This window comes from Fusarium vanettenii (genome assembly GCF_000151355.1).
Source record: "Fusarium vanettenii 77-13-4 chromosome 5 genomic scaffold NECHAsca_5_chr5_3_0, whole genome shotgun sequence".
NCBI lineage: Eukaryota > Fungi > Ascomycota > Sordariomycetes > Hypocreales > Nectriaceae > Fusarium > Fusarium vanettenii.
The window spans coordinates 2,147,958-2,165,695 of record NW_003315878.1 but is presented as its reverse complement, the minus strand read 5'-3'; the positions used below and the strand labels follow the sequence as shown (position 1 = coordinate 2,165,695).

The window sequence follows — 17,738 nt, the reverse complement described above, 5'->3', positions numbered from 1 at the left end:
GGGACGCCGAATATGTCAAAATGAACTTGAGCGTTTTCTCCTGTGGTGCCAGGGTCTGGACGTCGCAGATGGCAGGCTCGATGAGGTCCTGTCGCGCTCAAAGGAACTTCATCGCCAGGTTCTATCGCTTCTTCTCCGTCTCGGGACTTCTATTCTTCAGGCCATGTCTCAAGCTTCAGTTGAGCCGTCTCAGCTCCAGCTTGATGATTGCGACCATCTTAGGGCCTTGCTGGACGTGGCTGAGACTATGCTCAAAGGCTCAGGCTTGGACGAGCACGAGAGGCCCGATACTCCATTAGAGTCTGATGAGTCAAATTACGGGATGGTGGAGAGCATAGAGGAAATCTCTGCCTATGTTGATTGCCTTCTCGATTTGGCCCCCGCTTTGGACAACCCAGTCCTAGATATACAGACGGACGACTCCAATGAGCCTCTTTCTGGTACGAAGGAGTCGTTCACCACCTCCTGTGAAGAGGCTTTGATCTATTGCCGCAAGATCCGAGACCGTTTTGACCCACTCCCTAGATATCTCGTGGAGCGCCTTGCCGAAGCAAACGTTGTCCGGGCAGCCAAGATACGCGAAATGCAACATCAGGTCGTTTCAAAGGAACCCCCAATCAATGACACTGTCACCGAAAGCCTCTTCACTGGAAGACTTCCCCAGATCACGGAAACTACAAAGTCTTCTGTCCCTCCCCCGTCCGTCTTCTCGTCAGCCTTGGTCTCGTCCTCCAAGTGGTCCGCAAGGCCCACCTCTACTTCTGGACGTGTTGAATTGGATGAGTTCGACGACAACGCATCGAAGGCTACGTTTGCTTCTTTCTCCACTGCCGCATCTTCAATTGCAATGGGCCGCCCCCGTATCCCACCTATGCCAGATGTGCAAGGGGGTGGCTTTGACTGCACAGTCTGTCTAGTGCACCTTACCGATGTAACGAGTAGGAAACAGTGGAAGTTCGTTATTGACATTCATATTACCAATTTATATGACCACTAACGGTCGACAGGAGGCATGTGTTCAATGATTTGAACCCATATATGTGCACTATCGAACACTGCCAGATGGGTGGTACACTCTACAAACACAGTAGGACGTGGGCCTTGCATGAGTCAGCCCACGTAACAGCTGCTTTCAGGTCCGTCGAGTGCACTTTCTGCTCTGCAACCTACCAGAGACTCGATGACGCTTATTACAAACATGTGTCTGGTCACCTCCGAGAGGTCTCGTTGTCAGTTCTGCCACAAACGATCGACAATGACGCCGAATCTGGCACAGACGACTCCGAATCTCTTTTACATAGTTATATCAAGAACAGTGAGGACATGTGCCTTGAATCACCTATGTGGAATAGAAAGGCTGACTCCAGCCAGGAAGCGAAGAGCAACTACCTACACCGGCCCAGAAGATTACAGAAGAAGTTTTCGACCCTGGAGAACTCGAGTCTATTCTTGAGAAATCCGGTGCGAGTGATAGAGCAAGCGCTCGAAGAGAGCTGAAGGAAAAGAATTTGGAGGAAGAGGCGCTGAATGAAGGGGAGTTTGATGAACGACCCCTGGAGGAACAACTGCCTGAACCACGCCATCCATCTATCCCTCGTGAAGACGACGAAGAGCGCCTGGATAGAATCATACACGAGCTTCTTGAAACCAATGATCTCGCTCCCAAGACGAAGATCGGCCTTCACCTAACAGAAATCCAATTTCTATGCGCCAAAGCAAAAGAGATTCTCATCGCCCAGCCAACACTCCTGGAACTGGCCGCCCCGCTGACAGTAAGTTCGGACCAGCCTTTTGAAAAGTTTTTGGTTCCCTTCTCCCTCATTTTATTGCCTAGGGTAACAGTATTAGGTCGTTGGCCCTGTTCATGGGCAGTTCGATGACTTACTCAAGGTATTCAAATGCGCTGGACACCCTAAGGCGACAAGTTATCTCTTTTTGGGAAACTACGTCGATTTCGGTAAAAGTTCGCTGGAGAGTATCTGTCTTCTTCTTGCATATAAGATCAAGTTCTCGCGAACATTCTTTTTGCTGAGAGGAAACCATGAGAGTGAGGATGGAAGCCGCAAAAAGCTGGGCTTCTACCAAGAATGCAAAGAGCGTTATAACATACGGCTCTGGAAGCGTTTTGTTGACATTTTCAACTACCTGCCATTGGCGGCGACTGTGAATAGCAAAGTATTTTGCGTTCATGGAGGCCTGGGTCCAAGTTTCACAAGTTTACAGGACATCAAGCAGATTACGCGACCAATCATTGAAAGATATAATGTAAGACATAGCACACTTTTCTTTGAAAGTTCCCCAATATCACTGACTTGACGCGATAGGACAAAGATGAAGAAATTCGACGTGCCCTAGTGGATGGCGATTTCAATAATGATGTCGTAGGATGGAACGACAGGGGCCAGGATGGGATCAAATTCGGGCCGGACCGTGTCTCGAACTTCCTCACGAGAAATAACATGCAGCTCATCGTTAGCGGTCGCAAAGCCCCCAAAGAAGGGTACCAGTTCTGTTGTGAGAATAAGTTCTTGAGGCTCTGGACCGCTCCAAACTGGAATGGTTTAGGCAACGCGGGAGCGATCTGGACGATCCCTGAGAACTTTCAAACCGAAACTCGGGTATGTCTCGCCTACTTTACGATGGACTCGTACAATAATTTGAGACCGAAGCTAATGCAGATAAAATGTAGTTTATAGAGTAACCATTGTAGCATGGAACTATGATATTGATTGTCCTTGCTTAATAGCTTGTAGCTCTTTTCTCTCTTTCACCGCTTCTGTCCTTTATGCAAAAAAACCCCTGGGCAATCTTTATGCCACTCACAGGTATTAGTCCTCTAGTCCAAATTCTAAGATCTTATCATTTATCTCGTCATTATGTCAATCTGATTGTAGGAGAGCAAAGGTCAATTGTCAACCCACTTGTGAGCGATCGAAGAAAATAATCTACTGCACTCATCATGCCATGGGCAGGTCTCCTTTGTAAGGCTCACATATATCCCTTTTCCTTCGAATCATTAACTTGCCTTTGATCGGTGGTGTGGGAAGATGTCCAAGGCTGACAAATCCTGGCCTTTGATGCACCTGCTTCAAGTCGTAATGAACAGCCATGTATGCCAGAAACAACTTTGTCTCAACCGCAGCAAAATATCGACCTGGACAAGCATGTCTGCCAAATCCAAAGGGAAGATAGTCTTCGCTCGGTGAGACCAATAGATGTGCCTCTTTCTTGTCCTCGGCGATCATGCCATTCTCATGTGGACGTGAGAAGCGAAACGCGTCAAAAGTATAAGCATTGGGGTAAATGTCTTCGTCGTGGTGTATTCCCCACGCCGAGACGCTGACTCGAGAACCTTGGGGGAGCTTAAGATTATGCTCATCAAGTGAAACTCCACCTGAGGCCATGACCTGTACTGAAAGAGCCTTAATGGCCGTGTGGAGTCGAAGAGTCTCTTTGACAGCGCTGTCTGCACGGTTGAGGCTGTTGACACTGGCTTGATTGACTTCTCCCGCGAAAGCTTGACGCCCTTCTTCTGCTAGGGCCTCCCAGGTCTGCTCCGGGTCGTCAGTTGCGCAGAGGTTGAAGAGTGCATGTGTCATGGTGAGGGTAGTCGACTCCAGGGCAGCAAACACAGTCGCAAAGGCACGACAGGCGATCCGATCCTCTAGGCCTTCCTCAGGCTCTTTCAGAGTGCGTAATCAACCAACTACTTCCAATCGTTGGACCCGTTGGATCCTCCAACTGTGGGTCCAACTCAACTGAGATCTCGCTCCCCGTGCTTGGCAACCAGCCAATTCAGAGGTCCAGTTGATTGGGTTTGGATCCAACCGGATCCAACTCGTTCCATTCAGTGTGGGGGCCCGGCGCCGTAAATTTGACCCCACCTTCACCTTCCCAGTTTGGCCCGCTGGCCAATGATCGGCCGCTGAGGGGCATCATCCCGAGCCGAACCCGATAAACCTTTTCTCGCCTCTCCCACCCGCGCCAGCTTCGCGCTCTTCTCGCGCCAGCCTGGCGTCTGATTAGAGAGCTCGTCATTCAGCTTCTCTATGTAAGTATCCGAACCTCTCTCGAATGGCCTCTGACTTGCTGTCTATCTCTACAATGTCAGCAGAAACTGAAAGGTCGTTCAGTAGCGCGCGAAAGGCAGTTTCACCTTTACGAACTCGTTTTGATCGACACACTATTGGGATGGCGCAGAGTACGCGGTCATGGAGCAGGGAGGGTATTGTCCTACCCTCGTGGTAGTGATGAGTGGGATCGGCGTTAGGACGTGAAGATCGGAGATATCCGTTGGTCCGAAACAACCAACTGCAATCCAACTGAGAGCAGCCTCGTTCAACTCCAATCCAACTGAAACATACTTGCCCGGATGTCAATCCAACTGCGAGGAGGTACCAGTTGAGTTGAATTGGTTGATTACGCACTCTGGGCTCTTTCTTTCGTAGAGCCTCTTCAATGTGCCAAGTCATGACGTCCTCTCGCGGAAGGCTCTTGGAACCTTGGGCTACGTCATTCCTGACTGCCTCGATTCGCTGCTTCACATATGGCCCCAGAGTCTTGAGTGCTCTACGCATGTAGATGTGGTTGAAGATTGAGGTCAGTCGGGAGATGAAGGGGTGCATAAAGGGAGGGAAGAGGGAGATTGCTATGGCACTAGGCAAGACGCTGCTAGAGAAGTTTGACAGATTATCAACCAACTCCTTGTCGTTGCCTGTGGTTAGAAGTCAGCAAGGTTACCTTTCAGGTGGAAAATGGTCACCCACATAGTGTATTACCCATGACGAGACGAGTAGTAACCCTTGAAATCACCTCTCTCACAAGGAGAAACACCTGGACCTCCCTCCACTCCGTATCTAGTCCGAACGTTTCATCGATCTGAGAGGCCAGTTCTCCCATAATCTGCGGGATCAACTTGGGCAAGTATCTGTTCATCTGAACGCGTAGAACGTCGTAGACGGCAAAATCCTTCCCAACAGACGAGTTGAGAAAGGCATACTTGGCGGCAACGATTTCATGTTGAATGGGGGTCGGACTTAGGATCTTGTCGGGCTGGGAAGTTGCCCATCGGATGAGGTTGCGAGGAATAAGGATCTCGGGTCGACTGAAAGGCAAAGTGATGGCACAAAGGGTTCCGTTCTTGCTGTACTGTGAATTGAGTTAGCGAGAAGTTCTTGCGACCCAATCGGGGTGGGATCACCTTTTGATAACCCCTGTTGATAGCCGGCGGGGTATTAAGGATGCCATTAAGCTGGGAGAAAAGATACGGTGTGAACTTGGACCTGTATGCCCAAGGGACTTGCTTGGGAACCTTGGAGAGGTGGCTAAAGACGGTATGAAGTCGCCAGATGATGACGGCTGCCGCCAAGATCCAGAGTGAGTACATGGCGAGAGGAGAAGCTGCTGTGTTCGTACAAAGGTTTCACTCAACAAAGCTGGCCGAAGCAACACCTTTGTACTCCGCCAACAGGTAAATGATTAGAAATAACCGACATACGACGGATGCATTTCACTGGTCCTCTGCGCATGGTCTCCATTCTCGTTGTTGGTTACACCACTGCCGAGGCAATGATTGGATGTGCCGGCCAAGCTGCCAACTGCTGCCGTCTCTCGTCAAGTGCCATGATTGGACCGTCAAAACATGAGCTGTCAAGTTCTCTCGAGAGGGTGTTCCCGATGGAGTCAAGCCTAGCGCTCGGGAACTGCCGCGGGACGGTCGAGATAGGCTATCTCGTGTTTAAGAGGAGTAATTCGTCCGGTTTGCGCTATTTAACACCCTTTTGGATCATGTCATGGGGACTGTTGGTTGATGCCATCGGAGATGGGTTGCAGGACGGGAAGGTGGTGGCTTGGAATTATTGACGCATGACGGAGCCGACAGGCAGCGGGGAAACTTCCGATGACTAAGAGAGGAAAAGATAAGATAGAGGATATCATGAACTTGCCCTTAGTAAGAGATTGTGCTAGGGAATGTGCTGTTTGCTGTGGCATTTGGTAATGTTTGCGTGTGCAAGAATCAGACAAGTGATGCAGCTAGCTACAGGGTAGTTTGACACAACGGACCAATAGAGCTACGTACGGGGCCCCAGGAAGCAATAAGTTCCCGAAAGCTGGAGTACCAAGGGCTCTCTGATAGCCTCAGCCCAAGCTACACGCCGTCGGTCTAAATCAGTCTAACCAGGCTTCGTTGCTTAGTCCCATACCAGCTTTGAAGGGATATCCACAAGCAAAACACCCGTTAAAATGTGCAAGCATCAAAACGCAATGCCATAAAGAAACATCGGCTAGCTCAACTTGCGGCAGTAGGGATTTAAGGTTAGACATAAAAATGGCCTCAGACATGCCTGAGTTATGTCTTTGAGTATGTGGTATTAGGCTTGTCTTGATTATTTCTATAATAGCGGCCCATGTCCAGCACCACCAAGTTCCAAAACTGTGCAGCAACAGCTGGCATGAGAGAATCACGAAAAGAATACAGGTTACAGGACAGAAGCACCAAGCTTGGCTCCAGGGAACTGAACCTGAATGCCCTCCTCAAAACTCTTTCCACCAACAGTCAGATCCTTGAAAGCCGGGCACGTAAGATCCAGAATAGCTGCTCCGAGAGTATCGGTGACGAGCTTGAGTGGGACCTCGATAATCTTGAAAAGGGTAGAAAGCGAGTTGGGTGCCACAGTCTTGACAATCTCAAAGACGAAGCAGAGCAAGTTGTTGCCTTCGAGCAGCTTAGTCAGGTTCAAGACACCGCCGGTAAGATCACTGAGGTCGACTCCGGCATAGCTGTTGACTTCTCCCATGTTGCCTCCGATACTACGACCTATTAGTACGATATTCATTTCATGGAGTCTTGGATACATACCTAGCAAGCTCGGGGTACTTGGCAGCCAAAGCCAGGACATCGAGGTTAAGATGAACCAGACTGTAGTCAACGGGTCGACGATACCAGTTCTCGGGGATTCTCTCATATCCTCGCTTGTAAGTAAGTTTGTCGCCCTCGCCCTCGATAGCAAAGAAGCTCTTTAGGACCTCCTTGTCTTTAGACAGTTAGCGATGATCCCGTACATGTCGAAACAATGCACCTACTCAGGAAGCCAGAAGGGTTCTCGGAAGAGTGGTTTGCAAACATGCGGCAAGCAAACAGATAACCAGCATTGCGAGCAATCATGCCAGTGAAAGGCCCGTAGTAAAAGTTGGGGTTTGTCGCCACGCTCTCGTGGAAGCGGATGTAAGCACGCTCAGCGAAGACGTCAAAGTTGTAGTCACCCTCTCCGGAGGACATCTCGTAGAAATCCTTGAACTGCTGAAGAACCAGGGTGGAAGCATCTCCGGTGACGTAGAGGTCGGCTCGAGTGTTGGAAGAGTCGCCCTCGATGATGTTGTGTGAGCCGGTGAGACCTCGAGGTGTACCGAGAAGTCCGGCAAGGTTTCCAAGGAGGTTCTGTGCGCCGCTGGCAGTGTCGCCGATGGAGAAGCCTGGGTTGAGCGACAGAGGGTTTCCGACGAACACGGTACCCATCACCGATAAGATGGTCGACAGCTCCAAGCCCATGCCAAAGATCTTGTTGATGGCTCCGGTCACCTCGGTCAGACTGGTGACACCCTTCCGGTTGATGTAGCCATGGTTGGCCAGCGCATTCAGACCAGGGCAAGGGCCTCGCTGGGCGCCCCTGGAATAGTCGGGTGCGATAAACTTGTGGTCGCCGCTGACATCGATAGGCTTCGTCAAGGGATCGAACAGCAACCTCTTCTCGTGCGCCTCGTGGAAAACGCCTTCCACCTTGTCAGAAAGCCTCGAAGACACAATGTCACCAATGGGTCCATTCATGTACGAAGGAAAGCCATTGACACCGACGCCAAGAAATGGCAAAACAGAAAGGAAGGATTGGCACTTCATGATAAAAGTTAAAAAATGAGTGTAGAAAGTGAATATTAAAGAGTGACGTTGGAAGAACGGCAGTTTCACAGCGGCATGCCGACCCTATGAAACAACAGAGGATTAGAAATCGAAACAAGCTTCTTGGTCGATGCTTTTTACCAGGTCACCCTTTCTGACAGGTGCCGTGCCGAGGCTCTGGTCGCCGATATTGAGATCAGCCTTGGGTGCTGGTTCCCTGGTTGCCGGTAATACCGTCTACTCGGAACTACGTAATGATAGCCAGCACATAGAATAATAAGGATACGCACATGGCCCCCTGAGTTGGGCGTCTAGCCATGTAGAATGTAGAATCCTTCCCCTCTCTCGAGGAAAGGATCGTCAGAGCCAAGAATCAAGATCGTCAAAACGCGTCGTACCTAATTGGTTATTATCAATTCATTATTCAGGGTCTCACCCAGTCCGTGCAGAGGAGACTACACTAGGGGGAGGTTCGTTTAGTAGCTTGAAACACTACTTCCGGGGAACCTTAGGAATCCTTGGCTAGTTAGCCCTGTGCAAAAAAAAAATAACGAACGGCTTTCCAGAATCAGCAAGGTTCGCTTGAAATGAGAACTTGCTGGTAAAAATCCACATTCAATGAACCCCTTTAGAGTTTGGACCGTCTCTTTCGCGGCATTGAAGAATAATACTACCGCGGGCTCTTGTGCAAGCCCGTAGAGTCCGAATGAGACCATTACCCACTGATCAGCTTGTGAAAGTTGTGATATGAAAAAGTGTATTTGACGGGAAGGACGGATATCTTTACTTGCCGTACGGGCACTATCAACGGCAGAGACGGGAGGCTGGGGGATGTCATGCTTGAACTCCTCCCGGACAGGGACCGGCCCCTGCATGATGCAGAGGCGAAGCTGCTTTGGATCCGGTGCCGTGGCTGAATGTCATCAAGGTCGATCCCTGCAGCCAACGAGTCACTCTGTCAGATTACCTGTCATAGCCAAGCCTTAAGTTCTGTTTTCTCAATTGAGCGACAGCAATCTATCGGCGAACTGAGTGGACATGTCCCTCTTGAACGGGTCGCCAATCTCCTAGGACAGTAGAAATGCAACTCTGCCTTGTCAATTCCAGTAAGGCTAGGTGGTCTGTTCCCAGAGACCCGGCTGGTTCGTTTCACGATGGGCACCCGCTAGTAGTCGTCAGCCATTCTTCCACGAGTCTAGAAGGCCCGTTTCTATCGCCGCAATTCGCAGAATTCATGCTTTGCCGATACGTAATGGATAAGCGGCCTCACTCCGGGCTCAGCCTATCGCTGATGAAACGGTGGACAGGTTCAGGCACTAGGGATCTTCTCTTGCCCTGGCTCGGTAGATCGAAGCACGCCTTGGCTTGAAATCCTTCGGTAGATGGAGCGGGTCCTCATCAATCAGTCTCAAACAGTTTATTCATATCGTCCCGTCCAGAAGCGACGGAACGATGACCCCCTTCGTCTCTTTTTTTTCCTTCTTGTCTGCAGGTGTTCTTTGTTGAATGACCAGGGAAAGATGAAGTTCTTTGCATTTGCCGCCTTGATCCTGGCTTTATTCCAGGCTGGCGTGTGGGCTGCCACCACCCCAGAAGAGCCTCCCACCTGTGGCGTAAGTGTTTGTCGGTTGTGTTGGTCACCTGTCAGCTAATGCGGTGTAGTTGCTATGCATCCAGCAGGAGACGCTCAAGTCGACATGCGAGTTGACCAACGTCACTTGTATCTGCACCAATGTCGAGTTGAACGAAAAGATTTCTCTATGCGTGCACGCCAACTGCACAGTTAGAGAGTCTCTTTGTACGTTTCTTTACTGATTAAAATTGCGTGCGCTAACAATTCGCAGTGGTACAGAGCTACTCCAAGCACACGTGCAAGGCGCCGTCGAGAGACCGTACAGCTCTAGTATGGATCCTTGGCGTTGTCTTCCTCGTCATCGGCCTCGTCGGATTCGGTCTGAGAGTTATGGCCAGAGTATCAGTTCGAGCCCAGACTTGGGGAGCTGACGACTGGGTGATGCTTCTCGCGGTGGTATGTCGACCCTGACCTCGCTTGGTTCCATGCTGACTCTTTTAGCTCATGATGATACCCCTCAACGCCATATCCATACCTATCTCCAGAGTTGGCCTGGGTAAAGATATTTGGAATGTGCATCCTGACGATATTACCGATTTTCTTTATGTGAGTTTCTTGGTAACCTTTAACGATTTATACATCTAATAAGGAGTGTAGTTCTTCTTTTGGGATGAACTCCTCTACCTTGGAGTTCTCCCCGTGACAAAAATATCGATTTTACTCTTCTACCTCAAAGTCTTTCCCGGCAAAAATATCCGATTAGGCTGTTGGATTCTGATCGGCCTCAATGTCGCCTACTTTATCGCTTTTGAGCTTGTCTCAATCTTCCAATGCACTCCCATCGAAGGTGCCTGGAGGGCCTGGGACAAGGAGTTTCCAGCCAAATGCAACAACATCAACATGCAAGGCTGGATGGCGGCCATTCTCAACATTGTTTTAGATGTTGCTACGCTGTGCTTGCCGCTGTGGGAACTCTATAAGCTTTCCCTCTCCCGGAAGAAGAAGATTCAGATTATGCTCATGTTTAGCGTTGGATTCTTGTATGTTCCAGGTCCATCTATTTTTGGAGACAGTCGCTAATATTTCCAGTGTCACCATCGTCAGTATTGTTCGACTACAGTCACTGGCAAGTTATGCCACAACAAGCAACGTAACACGTGAGTGCTCCCCATCTTCGGGTGCGGCATCAGATAACTGACAGCAACAGAGGACTACGTTGAAATCGGCTACTGGAGCACAATCGAAGTCCCAGTCGGCATCCTCTGCGCATGCATGCCAGCCATCCGCTCCCTGTTCAGTCTCGTCTTCCCCAAAGTCTTTGGCACCACGGCCAGAAGCAAGTCGGAGTATGCCAACATCTCGGAAGGAAAGCAGGCATCGAGTTCGCAGAAGAGCACTTCTAAGGCCTTGTCGCAGGGTCAAGGAGTGAGGGTCTCTAAGAATCCGAATGAGACGTCTGCGATGGAGCTTACCGACATGAGGTTTGACTATCATCATCACCATGGGCGTCACTCGTCCGAGAAGCTGCCAGTGACTCCTCGTGAGCCAGTGTGAAATTCAGGCTACAATTTCTTTACTTTCAGCGTTCGTTACCATAGACTAGATAGAGAGGATCTCCTCACCCTTCCAATACTACCAGTAGCCTGCACTTGACTCCCGGGATCCAACGTAATCTTGCCGTCTGTCACTAATTTCTCGTATTCATCCATTTTGGCACACCGTCAGCAAGGCTTTCAACCCTGTCCCAGCACTTGCTCAAAAGCAGCCAAGATCGTCCGGGGAACATGATGCCCAGCCTTTAGTCCAATCCCCCTGGCTCTTCCCCGCTTGAACTTTACATTCGCCGAAGTTCATGCGTCGCGGAGTGTTTTCTTGTTCAGGCTCGGAGATGTCCAAGTCGAGTATAGTACGGGGCTGTGGAGAGTGAAGCCGTTGCACTACTAGCCTTGCAAGGGTCAGGGATCTCCCTATTTGGGTGACATCTGGACTCCATTCGTCTCTGCCTGGGTTGGGCAAGCTTTGTGCCGACCCTGTTTGCATATCCATTAACCTGCTCATTGAGGTTTCACTTCATTTTGGCTGTCATGAAGATCGACTGCAACACAATTTGAGTCGGGGCTGAGAGTCAAGTCCGCAACCGATAAGGGGAGGTCGGTGAACAGCACATGTGGCTGGCTTGTGGACGAGAGTGTCTCAAGCCCCATTTACACAAACTTTGAAGATAACAGAATGAAACGAGTTTCCTTGAAAGCTTGAACCCGCAAACGGTTACCCACAGGTTATCCAACGGCTTGGCCTGGCCTTGTGACCCAGCCCAGCAGCGTAAGCTATGGCCCACAGACGCTCCGCCTGCAACGCACATCACCCACTTCGACAGCAACCGTCATCAGTACCCAACAGCCCTCAATCTCCCCCCTGGATCCATGCTTGACAACCCAGGGGCTGACAGGAAAAGGAAAATCAAGGCTGCCGTTTCTTCCGTTCTCGGCCGGCAGCTAACCACCACCTTCCGACGAGTCGTACGTGGCTGACGATCAGCTCTACTAATTATTCAAACCCGGATTCGTGAAACATGCCCTGGGAGGTCGGCACTTGAAAGCACTCCCACAAAGTCACCTGCTGTTAGCGTCCTGCGGTGGCTTTGCCTTAAAGACCGCTCTGGAACTAGCGCTGTGCCACCCACTGCCGATATCTTCAAGCTGTTTGCCTGCCTTTTTTACCTTTTTGTTGCTTTCTTGGCTCAAGCTTGGTTTGTTTTAGCTGGCTTGAGGTCATCCTATCCATGTTTTGAGATTTCTTTACCCATCCTACCACTGGTCACTCCTTTCTTTGTACATGAGTTTAAGCTTCCGCGTTGAAAATGCGCTCCTCATTCGTTCTCACACTCGTTTCACTCTTGGCCGACTCGGCCTCATCCATGTCAGCACTTACCATGCTATTGAGGTACAGCGATACTGACTATTACACAGCGCCGTTCCTTGGAAGACATCCTCAAATCAGCCTCGACATGATCCCTTCATCGGAAAGCGTGATACAACCTCTACCGACTATGACTATGTCATCGTCGGCTCCGGCGCAGGAGGAGGTCCTGTAGCCGCCAACCTCGCCATTGCCGGTTACAAAGTCCTCCTAATCGACGCAGGCGGCGACTCTGGCGATGCCTGGGAGGAAAAGATCCCGGCTCTGCACCTCATGTCGACCGAGTTCGAGGACACCAGGTGGAACTACTATGTCAACCACTACCCCGATGCCAAGCAGCAGAAGCGGGATTCCAAGATGACCTACGAAAAGTCGGATGGGAGTCTTTACGTTGGTCTCGATCCTCCTGCTGATGCTAAGGCTCTTGGTGTTTTGTATCCTCGTGCTGGAACGCTGGGTGGATGCTCTCGCCATAATGCTCTTATTTCTATCTATGCTCATGATAGTGACTGGAGTAACATCGCTAGTCTCACTGGCGATGACTCTTGGAACCCGACCAACATGCGATCGTACTTCAAGAAGCTGGAGAAGAACATGTACCTGCCAAGCAGCATCATCGGCCATGGCTTCAAAGGCTGGCTAGGTCTGTCGCTTACATCTCTGTCTCTGGTTGTGGAGGACCAGAAGCTTCTCTCCCTAATCATCGCTGCTGGTTCCGCCATGGGTAAGAGCCTTATTGGCTTTCTGCTCAATACCGTTGCTGGACTTGGTCAGGTCTTGCTTCGAGATATCAACGCTCCCGGTCAGACTAGCAAGACTGGACTCTACCAGGTTCCTTTGTCGATGACTGACTCTGTGCGTGGCGGCCCCAGGGATTTCATCCTCAATACCGCCAATGCTGTCAACTCTGATGGTTCGCGCAAGTACCACCTGGACATCAAGCTCGACACTCTCGTAAGTACCCGCGCTTCGTCAATGTCAACTCTTTTACTAACAAAATCATAGGTCACCAAGATCACCTTCGACAAGACCGGCTCCAAGCCCCGTGCCACCGGTGTCGACTTCTTGGAAGGCTCTAGCCTGTACCGTGCCGACCCTCGCTCCACCTCAGCCAAGTCCAGCGGATCTGGCAGTGTCAAGGCCAAGCGTGAAGTCATTGTCTCCGCTGGCTCTTTCAACACTCCCCAGCTTCTCAAACTTAGCGGTATCGGACCCAAGAAGGAGCTTGACTCTTTCGACATCCCCGTGCTCGTTGATCTTCCTGGTGTCGGAACAAACATGCAGGACCGATACGAAGCTACCGTCATTGGCAAGACCACTAGCGACTTTGTTATCACGTCCAAGTGTACCTTCTTGGAGACCATGCCCGATCCCTGCCTTGAGCAGTACAAGAAAGGTATCGAGCCTATCACCAAGGGTGTCTACGCCACAAACGGTATCGCCATCGCCGTCGTCCTCAAGTCCTCTGTCGCCGAAAAGGAGCCCGATCTGCTCATCTCTGGTGCCCCAGCCAAGTTCAAGGGATACTTCCCTGGCTACGCCTCTGACTCTCTCGCCGATGCTCAGCATTGGGCCTGGATCATCCTCAAGGCTCACAGCCGTAACAACGCCGGCACCGTCACTTTGAAGTCGACTGATCCCAGAGACATGCCCATCATCAACTTCAACTACTACGACACGGGTGTCAACAGCAACGGGGAAGGCGACAAGGATCTTCAGGCTACGTACGAAGGCTTCGAGTTTTCCCGCCGAGCTTTTGACAGTCTTATCCCTCTTGATGGAAGCTTCCCTGAAGTTTGGCCTGGAAACAACGTCACTAGCGAGGCGGATGCCAAGCAGTTCCTCAAGGATGAGGCTTGGGGTCATCATGCTTCTTGCACCTGCCCCATCGGCCCTGATAGTGATCCCATGGCTGTTCTCGACTCCAACTTCAAGGTCCGTGGCGTTGATGGCTTGAGAGTAGTGGATGCTAGTGTCTTTCCTAAGATTCCTGGTTTTTACATCGCTCTGCCTCTGTATGTTGTTGCCGAGAAAGCCAGCGACGTCATTGTCCAGGCAGCCAAGGCCTCTGCTTAAGGCCTGGATATATGCTAGGATTCCTGTAAAGGAGGCAATGTCTGGATGTATTCTTAATTACTTTCTGCCATGCATGTAAAGGTGTGCATTTAGCGAGGATATTTAATTGATACCATCATGTTACTTTTAAAAATCATTCTTCAATCATGTTACTTTCTCATGCAGGCCATTACATGACTCCTCGTTAGACACTCATTCCTTCACTTGTCATCCCGCCGATACATGGTTCCAATCTACCAACTGTCTACCGGATCTGCAATCATTCCTTAATCTCGTTCTTTTGGAACAAACCTACCCCTTTGTTAATTCTTTGCATGTTGTGTGTTAAGTTCAAGTCCTGTGACAAACCTGGCACCTCAGGCATCCACCCTGTGCGATATTTACAAAAGAATTCTCCTTTTGCAGGGAATTTTTCCGGCTCATCGAACGTCCCCCACATGATGTAACGGAACTTGTCCGCCGCTTGCTCCTATCTTTGGTTAAGTTGACGTAGAGTTGCAGCGTATGCCAGATCTGATCACTCACACCATACTCGCAGATGAACACACCACAAGTGTCACAAAATTCTCGTGTTACGCCGTTGCCTTGCTTGAATAACTTTGGTTTTCCATGACTGTACTCAAAACCATCGATCGGGACCTAACTAGGCTGTCAGCCTTGCTCTCCTGTCGTTGATGACCCTGACCTTGGTAGTTAATCCGAAATTCGTCCCAAATACTCTCCGGCAACTATGACAGTGGCAAAGAGAAGTCCGGGCTTGGTCAAGAGTGGATAATGAAACGGTGTATCGAAGATTGCCGCAGACACATTTCCCCTCGTAGTTCGGCATGTTGAATATGTGGTCCTTCCCAAGCAAGCTCCACAAAGCTCGAAGTTGATGTGAGACCTAGGATAAAGATACCCTCGTAGGAGCTTGATTTTTCAGTAAACATAACAAAGGGCTTTGTTCTTCTAAAGACATATTTTATAGATGTTCAAATGCTGACGTCAATCAAAGTCTCATAGCAAATTGCGACGTCATCACGTCTCAAGACGATTCTCAGACTAGGACACCCAATGGCACAGCCCCTGTCTCCAAAGCCGGTTTCTGATGTGCGACTCGCCTATCATCTGTCATTTTTGAAGGCCTATTTTGATCTCAGTGTTTAAGTTTCAAGATCTTTGCCGTGTCTGAACAAGAGAAGTGTCTGTAACTAAATATAGCGCCCCTTGGTTAACGTCCTTTGTTAAGAACAAAGACACGTCTGCCTCGCATTGAACAACTCTATTTTTAAGTTCCCACTTTGTTCGTAGATGCTAAATTCTATTTCTGACTCCCCCAAGCGAATAAAGGCATTTCCCCCTATGCATTAACTTGTTCAAGCATTTAACACCTGTTTCCGCTCGTGACATTTCTGTTCTTCTCAAATTAATCACAACTCGCCAGCGTAACTTACAATTACCCAACAATCACAAAGATGCCTTTGGATTTATTTCCAATCGAGCTTCAATGCTCATTCATCCGCCTTCTAGATCCTATTGGTCTCATATCGCTCAGCCAAACAAGCAAGCATTTCCGCCTCCTCATTAGTCCCACAGAGGAGCACTTTGCTGAACGTCTTTTGCAGCTAGAGACTCTCGAGGAGTACGGAGGACCTTCTTCCTCCGACGAACCTTCCGACGCCTATGTACTGCTCAACTGTTGCCAAAGCCATCGCAAAGACATTCGCTGGGCCTGCACCAGCTGCCTTCGTCTTCTTCCTCGCCGGTGTTTCGGAAACAAATATGTTCTGGGCCTAAATTACAAGAAGCCTACGCGAGACGATCCACTACTAGATGAGGCAACGTCGTGGGAACCGGTAGTGAAGAACGAACAAGTGAGGGAGGACTGGACATTCCATGAGCCTTGGATCAGGCTTCGCGCCATCAGTCGACAAGACCGACGATGCCTCGAGTGCCAGTACCGCCGAGGAGAGCTGAGGTCAGATACAACTGGACTTTTGAATGCAAAAGTACCTGTTGAAATTAACCGCACGGCCCTGTTCTATACAGAACTAGACAGGTACTTCCCGGGGGTCTCCGACTATCTAGGCTGTGAGATTCCACCGGCGGTAGAAAATATTCTCCCTGGGGGTGGCAGTCCAGCCGCAATAGAACCATTCGCCTGGGACATGCGGATGGTGCGATGCCCTGAGTGCACTCGTTGGAAGGAGCTGAGGGACTTTCGTCTCCAAGTCCGGCACCTGCGCGAAGCCCGATACCCGTACCGTGCAAACGTGGACACTCTATTGAAGGATGCTTGCTGCAATGCTTGTTTCGCCAAGGCCCATGGGCGCGTTGAACTCGGCCGCGCACTTGGTAGCTGGTTCAGAGAACTGGTGGACAGGAGACTTCAGGCAACGTCGTTTCAGTTGCAGGTCCATGTACGCGAGTTCTATTGGGACACCAAGTACTCTGCGATGATGAAACTCAGGCAGAGCGTGGAAGAGCTCGGAGAAAAAGTGTTTTGTTTTGACTCGTGTCACGACTCAGTCCTCAACGAGGAAGACATTGCGCAGTTGAAGGCTTATCGAGTACATGCTATGCACATGTGGGAGCAGATAGCTAAGGACGAGCATTGGCCTACGTTCATGCTTCCACGCCCAGACCAGGTCGCCTGGGGATGGAGCCACAATTTCTGCGAGGACGTGCTGAGGGGTCTGAAGACGTGCAAGGAAATGTTTGGGGAGAATCCAGAAGCTTTTGCAGCCTGGGCACTTGATAGAGATGAAGCAACCTGGGACTGCGAAGTTGAAGGAGCTCTCACGCGGGAGCTGGGGCCGGATGTGTTTGACAGGGCATCCAGATACAGGATGGACTCATACAACTAACAAGAGGCTAGATGCAATAATTGAGGTGGATGATTGCGGTAGCATACACAACTTACTCAATGATTGAAGTTTTCTGCCAAACTAACGTTTTTTTAAGTAAAATGAAATACTGTTAACAACACTTGATCGTCGATGTCAAAGTGCCTCTATTTGTAACTCACTGTTACCTAAAAATGGCCTTGATACTAGCAGTCTAAAGCGTCCTAACATGAGCCGAATCTATACGATAAGTGCCACAGTTAACAGGTATAGTAGTGAAAGATGGTTCGACTTTTTACTGCGAGATACGAGTAGATGTCAAAAATAGCACTGCATATGGCTCACACCTGGTGGTTGGGAATGCCCTCGGAGCAAACGCCACAAAAGCACCGCCCCAGGGCGCAGCAATGATCGACAAGCTCCACCCCTGTACACGAGTAAGAACACG

General features: G+C 50.0%; 8 protein-coding genes across 8 annotated transcripts; 5 read left to right on the top strand and 3 right to left on the bottom strand.

Annotated features, from left to right (window-relative positions):
* Position 1: 1 nt before the first annotated feature.
* Positions 2-1,287, top strand: NECHADRAFT_25379 (uncharacterized protein; the record flags this gene model as incomplete). Its single annotated transcript, XM_003051350.1, has 2 exons — positions 2-726; positions 1,008-1,287. Coding segments are annotated over 2 exons (1,005 nt in total), but the record flags the coding sequence as incomplete, so codon positions are not given.
* Positions 1,288-1,616: 329 nt separating this feature from the next.
* NECHADRAFT_7195 (uncharacterized protein) lies at positions 1,617-2,600 on the top strand (the record flags this gene model as incomplete). The annotated part of the gene is made up of 3 exons (XM_003051349.1): positions 1,617-1,772; positions 1,849-2,265; positions 2,325-2,600. Coding segments are annotated over 3 exons (849 nt in total), but the record flags the coding sequence as incomplete, so codon positions are not given.
* A 292-nt stretch (positions 2,601-2,892) lies between these two features.
* NECHADRAFT_100691 (uncharacterized protein) lies at positions 2,893-5,395 on the bottom strand. The gene is made up of 4 exons (XM_003050950.1): positions 5,201-5,395; positions 4,767-5,148; positions 4,502-4,714; positions 2,893-3,682 (listed from the first exon to the last, which is right to left on the bottom strand). Exons 1-4 carry the CDS (start codon positions 5,384-5,386, stop codon positions 2,958-2,960), a joined length of 1,506 nt encoding a protein of 501 aa, XP_003050996.1. The 5' UTR covers positions 5,387-5,395; the 3' UTR covers positions 2,893-2,957.
* A 1,084-nt stretch (positions 5,396-6,479) lies between these two features.
* NECHADRAFT_80813 (uncharacterized protein) lies at positions 6,480-8,213 on the bottom strand (the record flags this gene model as incomplete). The annotated part of the gene is made up of 5 exons (XM_003050949.1): positions 6,480-6,810; positions 6,860-7,034; positions 7,084-7,888; positions 8,036-8,111; positions 8,185-8,213. The coding sequence occupies 5 exons, from the start codon at positions 8,211-8,213 to the stop codon at positions 6,480-6,482; spliced, it is 1,416 nt and encodes a 471-aa protein (XP_003050995.1).
* A 1,755-nt stretch (positions 8,214-9,968) lies between these two features.
* On the top strand, positions 9,969-10,796 carry NECHADRAFT_18440 (uncharacterized protein; the record flags this gene model as incomplete). The annotated part of the gene is made up of 4 exons (XM_003051348.1): positions 9,969-10,085; positions 10,125-10,507; positions 10,557-10,624; positions 10,675-10,796. Coding segments are annotated over 4 exons (690 nt in total), but the record flags the coding sequence as incomplete, so codon positions are not given.
* Positions 10,797-12,327: 1,531 nt separating this feature from the next.
* NECHADRAFT_41810 (uncharacterized protein) lies at positions 12,328-14,462 on the top strand (the record flags this gene model as incomplete). The annotated part of the gene is made up of 3 exons (XM_003051347.1): positions 12,328-12,386; positions 12,437-13,340; positions 13,392-14,462. 3 exons carry the CDS (start codon positions 12,328-12,330, stop codon positions 14,460-14,462), a joined length of 2,034 nt encoding a protein of 677 aa, XP_003051393.1.
* Positions 14,463-14,721: 259 nt separating this feature from the next.
* On the bottom strand, positions 14,722-15,291 carry NECHADRAFT_93876 (uncharacterized protein; the record flags this gene model as incomplete). The annotated part of the gene is made up of 4 exons (XM_003050948.1): positions 14,722-14,753; positions 14,811-14,931; positions 14,988-15,101; positions 15,148-15,291. 4 exons carry the CDS (start codon positions 15,289-15,291, stop codon positions 14,722-14,724), a joined length of 411 nt encoding a protein of 136 aa, XP_003050994.1.
* A 628-nt stretch (positions 15,292-15,919) lies between these two features.
* On the top strand, positions 15,920-17,311 carry NECHADRAFT_80810 (uncharacterized protein; the record flags this gene model as incomplete). Its single annotated transcript, XM_003051346.1, has 1 exon — positions 15,920-17,311. The coding sequence occupies one exon, from the start codon at positions 15,920-15,922 to the stop codon at positions 17,309-17,311; it is 1,392 nt and encodes a 463-aa protein (XP_003051392.1).
* Between the last annotated feature and the right edge of the window lie 427 nt (positions 17,312-17,738).

What these genes read in the sequence shown, in the direction of transcription:
- NECHADRAFT_100691 (XM_003050950.1), bottom strand. Translation starts at nt 5,386, where the DNA reads ATGTACTCACTCTGGATCTTGGCGGCAGCCGTCATCATCTGGCGACTT. An exon ending in TCAACAGGGGTTATCAAAAG is followed by an intron (nt 5,149 to 5,200) that starts GTGATCCCACCC and finishes CTCAATTCACAG; the next exon opens with TACAGCAAGAACGGAACCCT. An exon ending in CAGGAATGACGTAGCCCAAG is followed by an intron (nt 3,683 to 4,501) that starts GTTCCAAGAGCC and finishes GCACTCTGAAAG; the next exon opens with AGCCTGAGGAAGGCCTAGAG.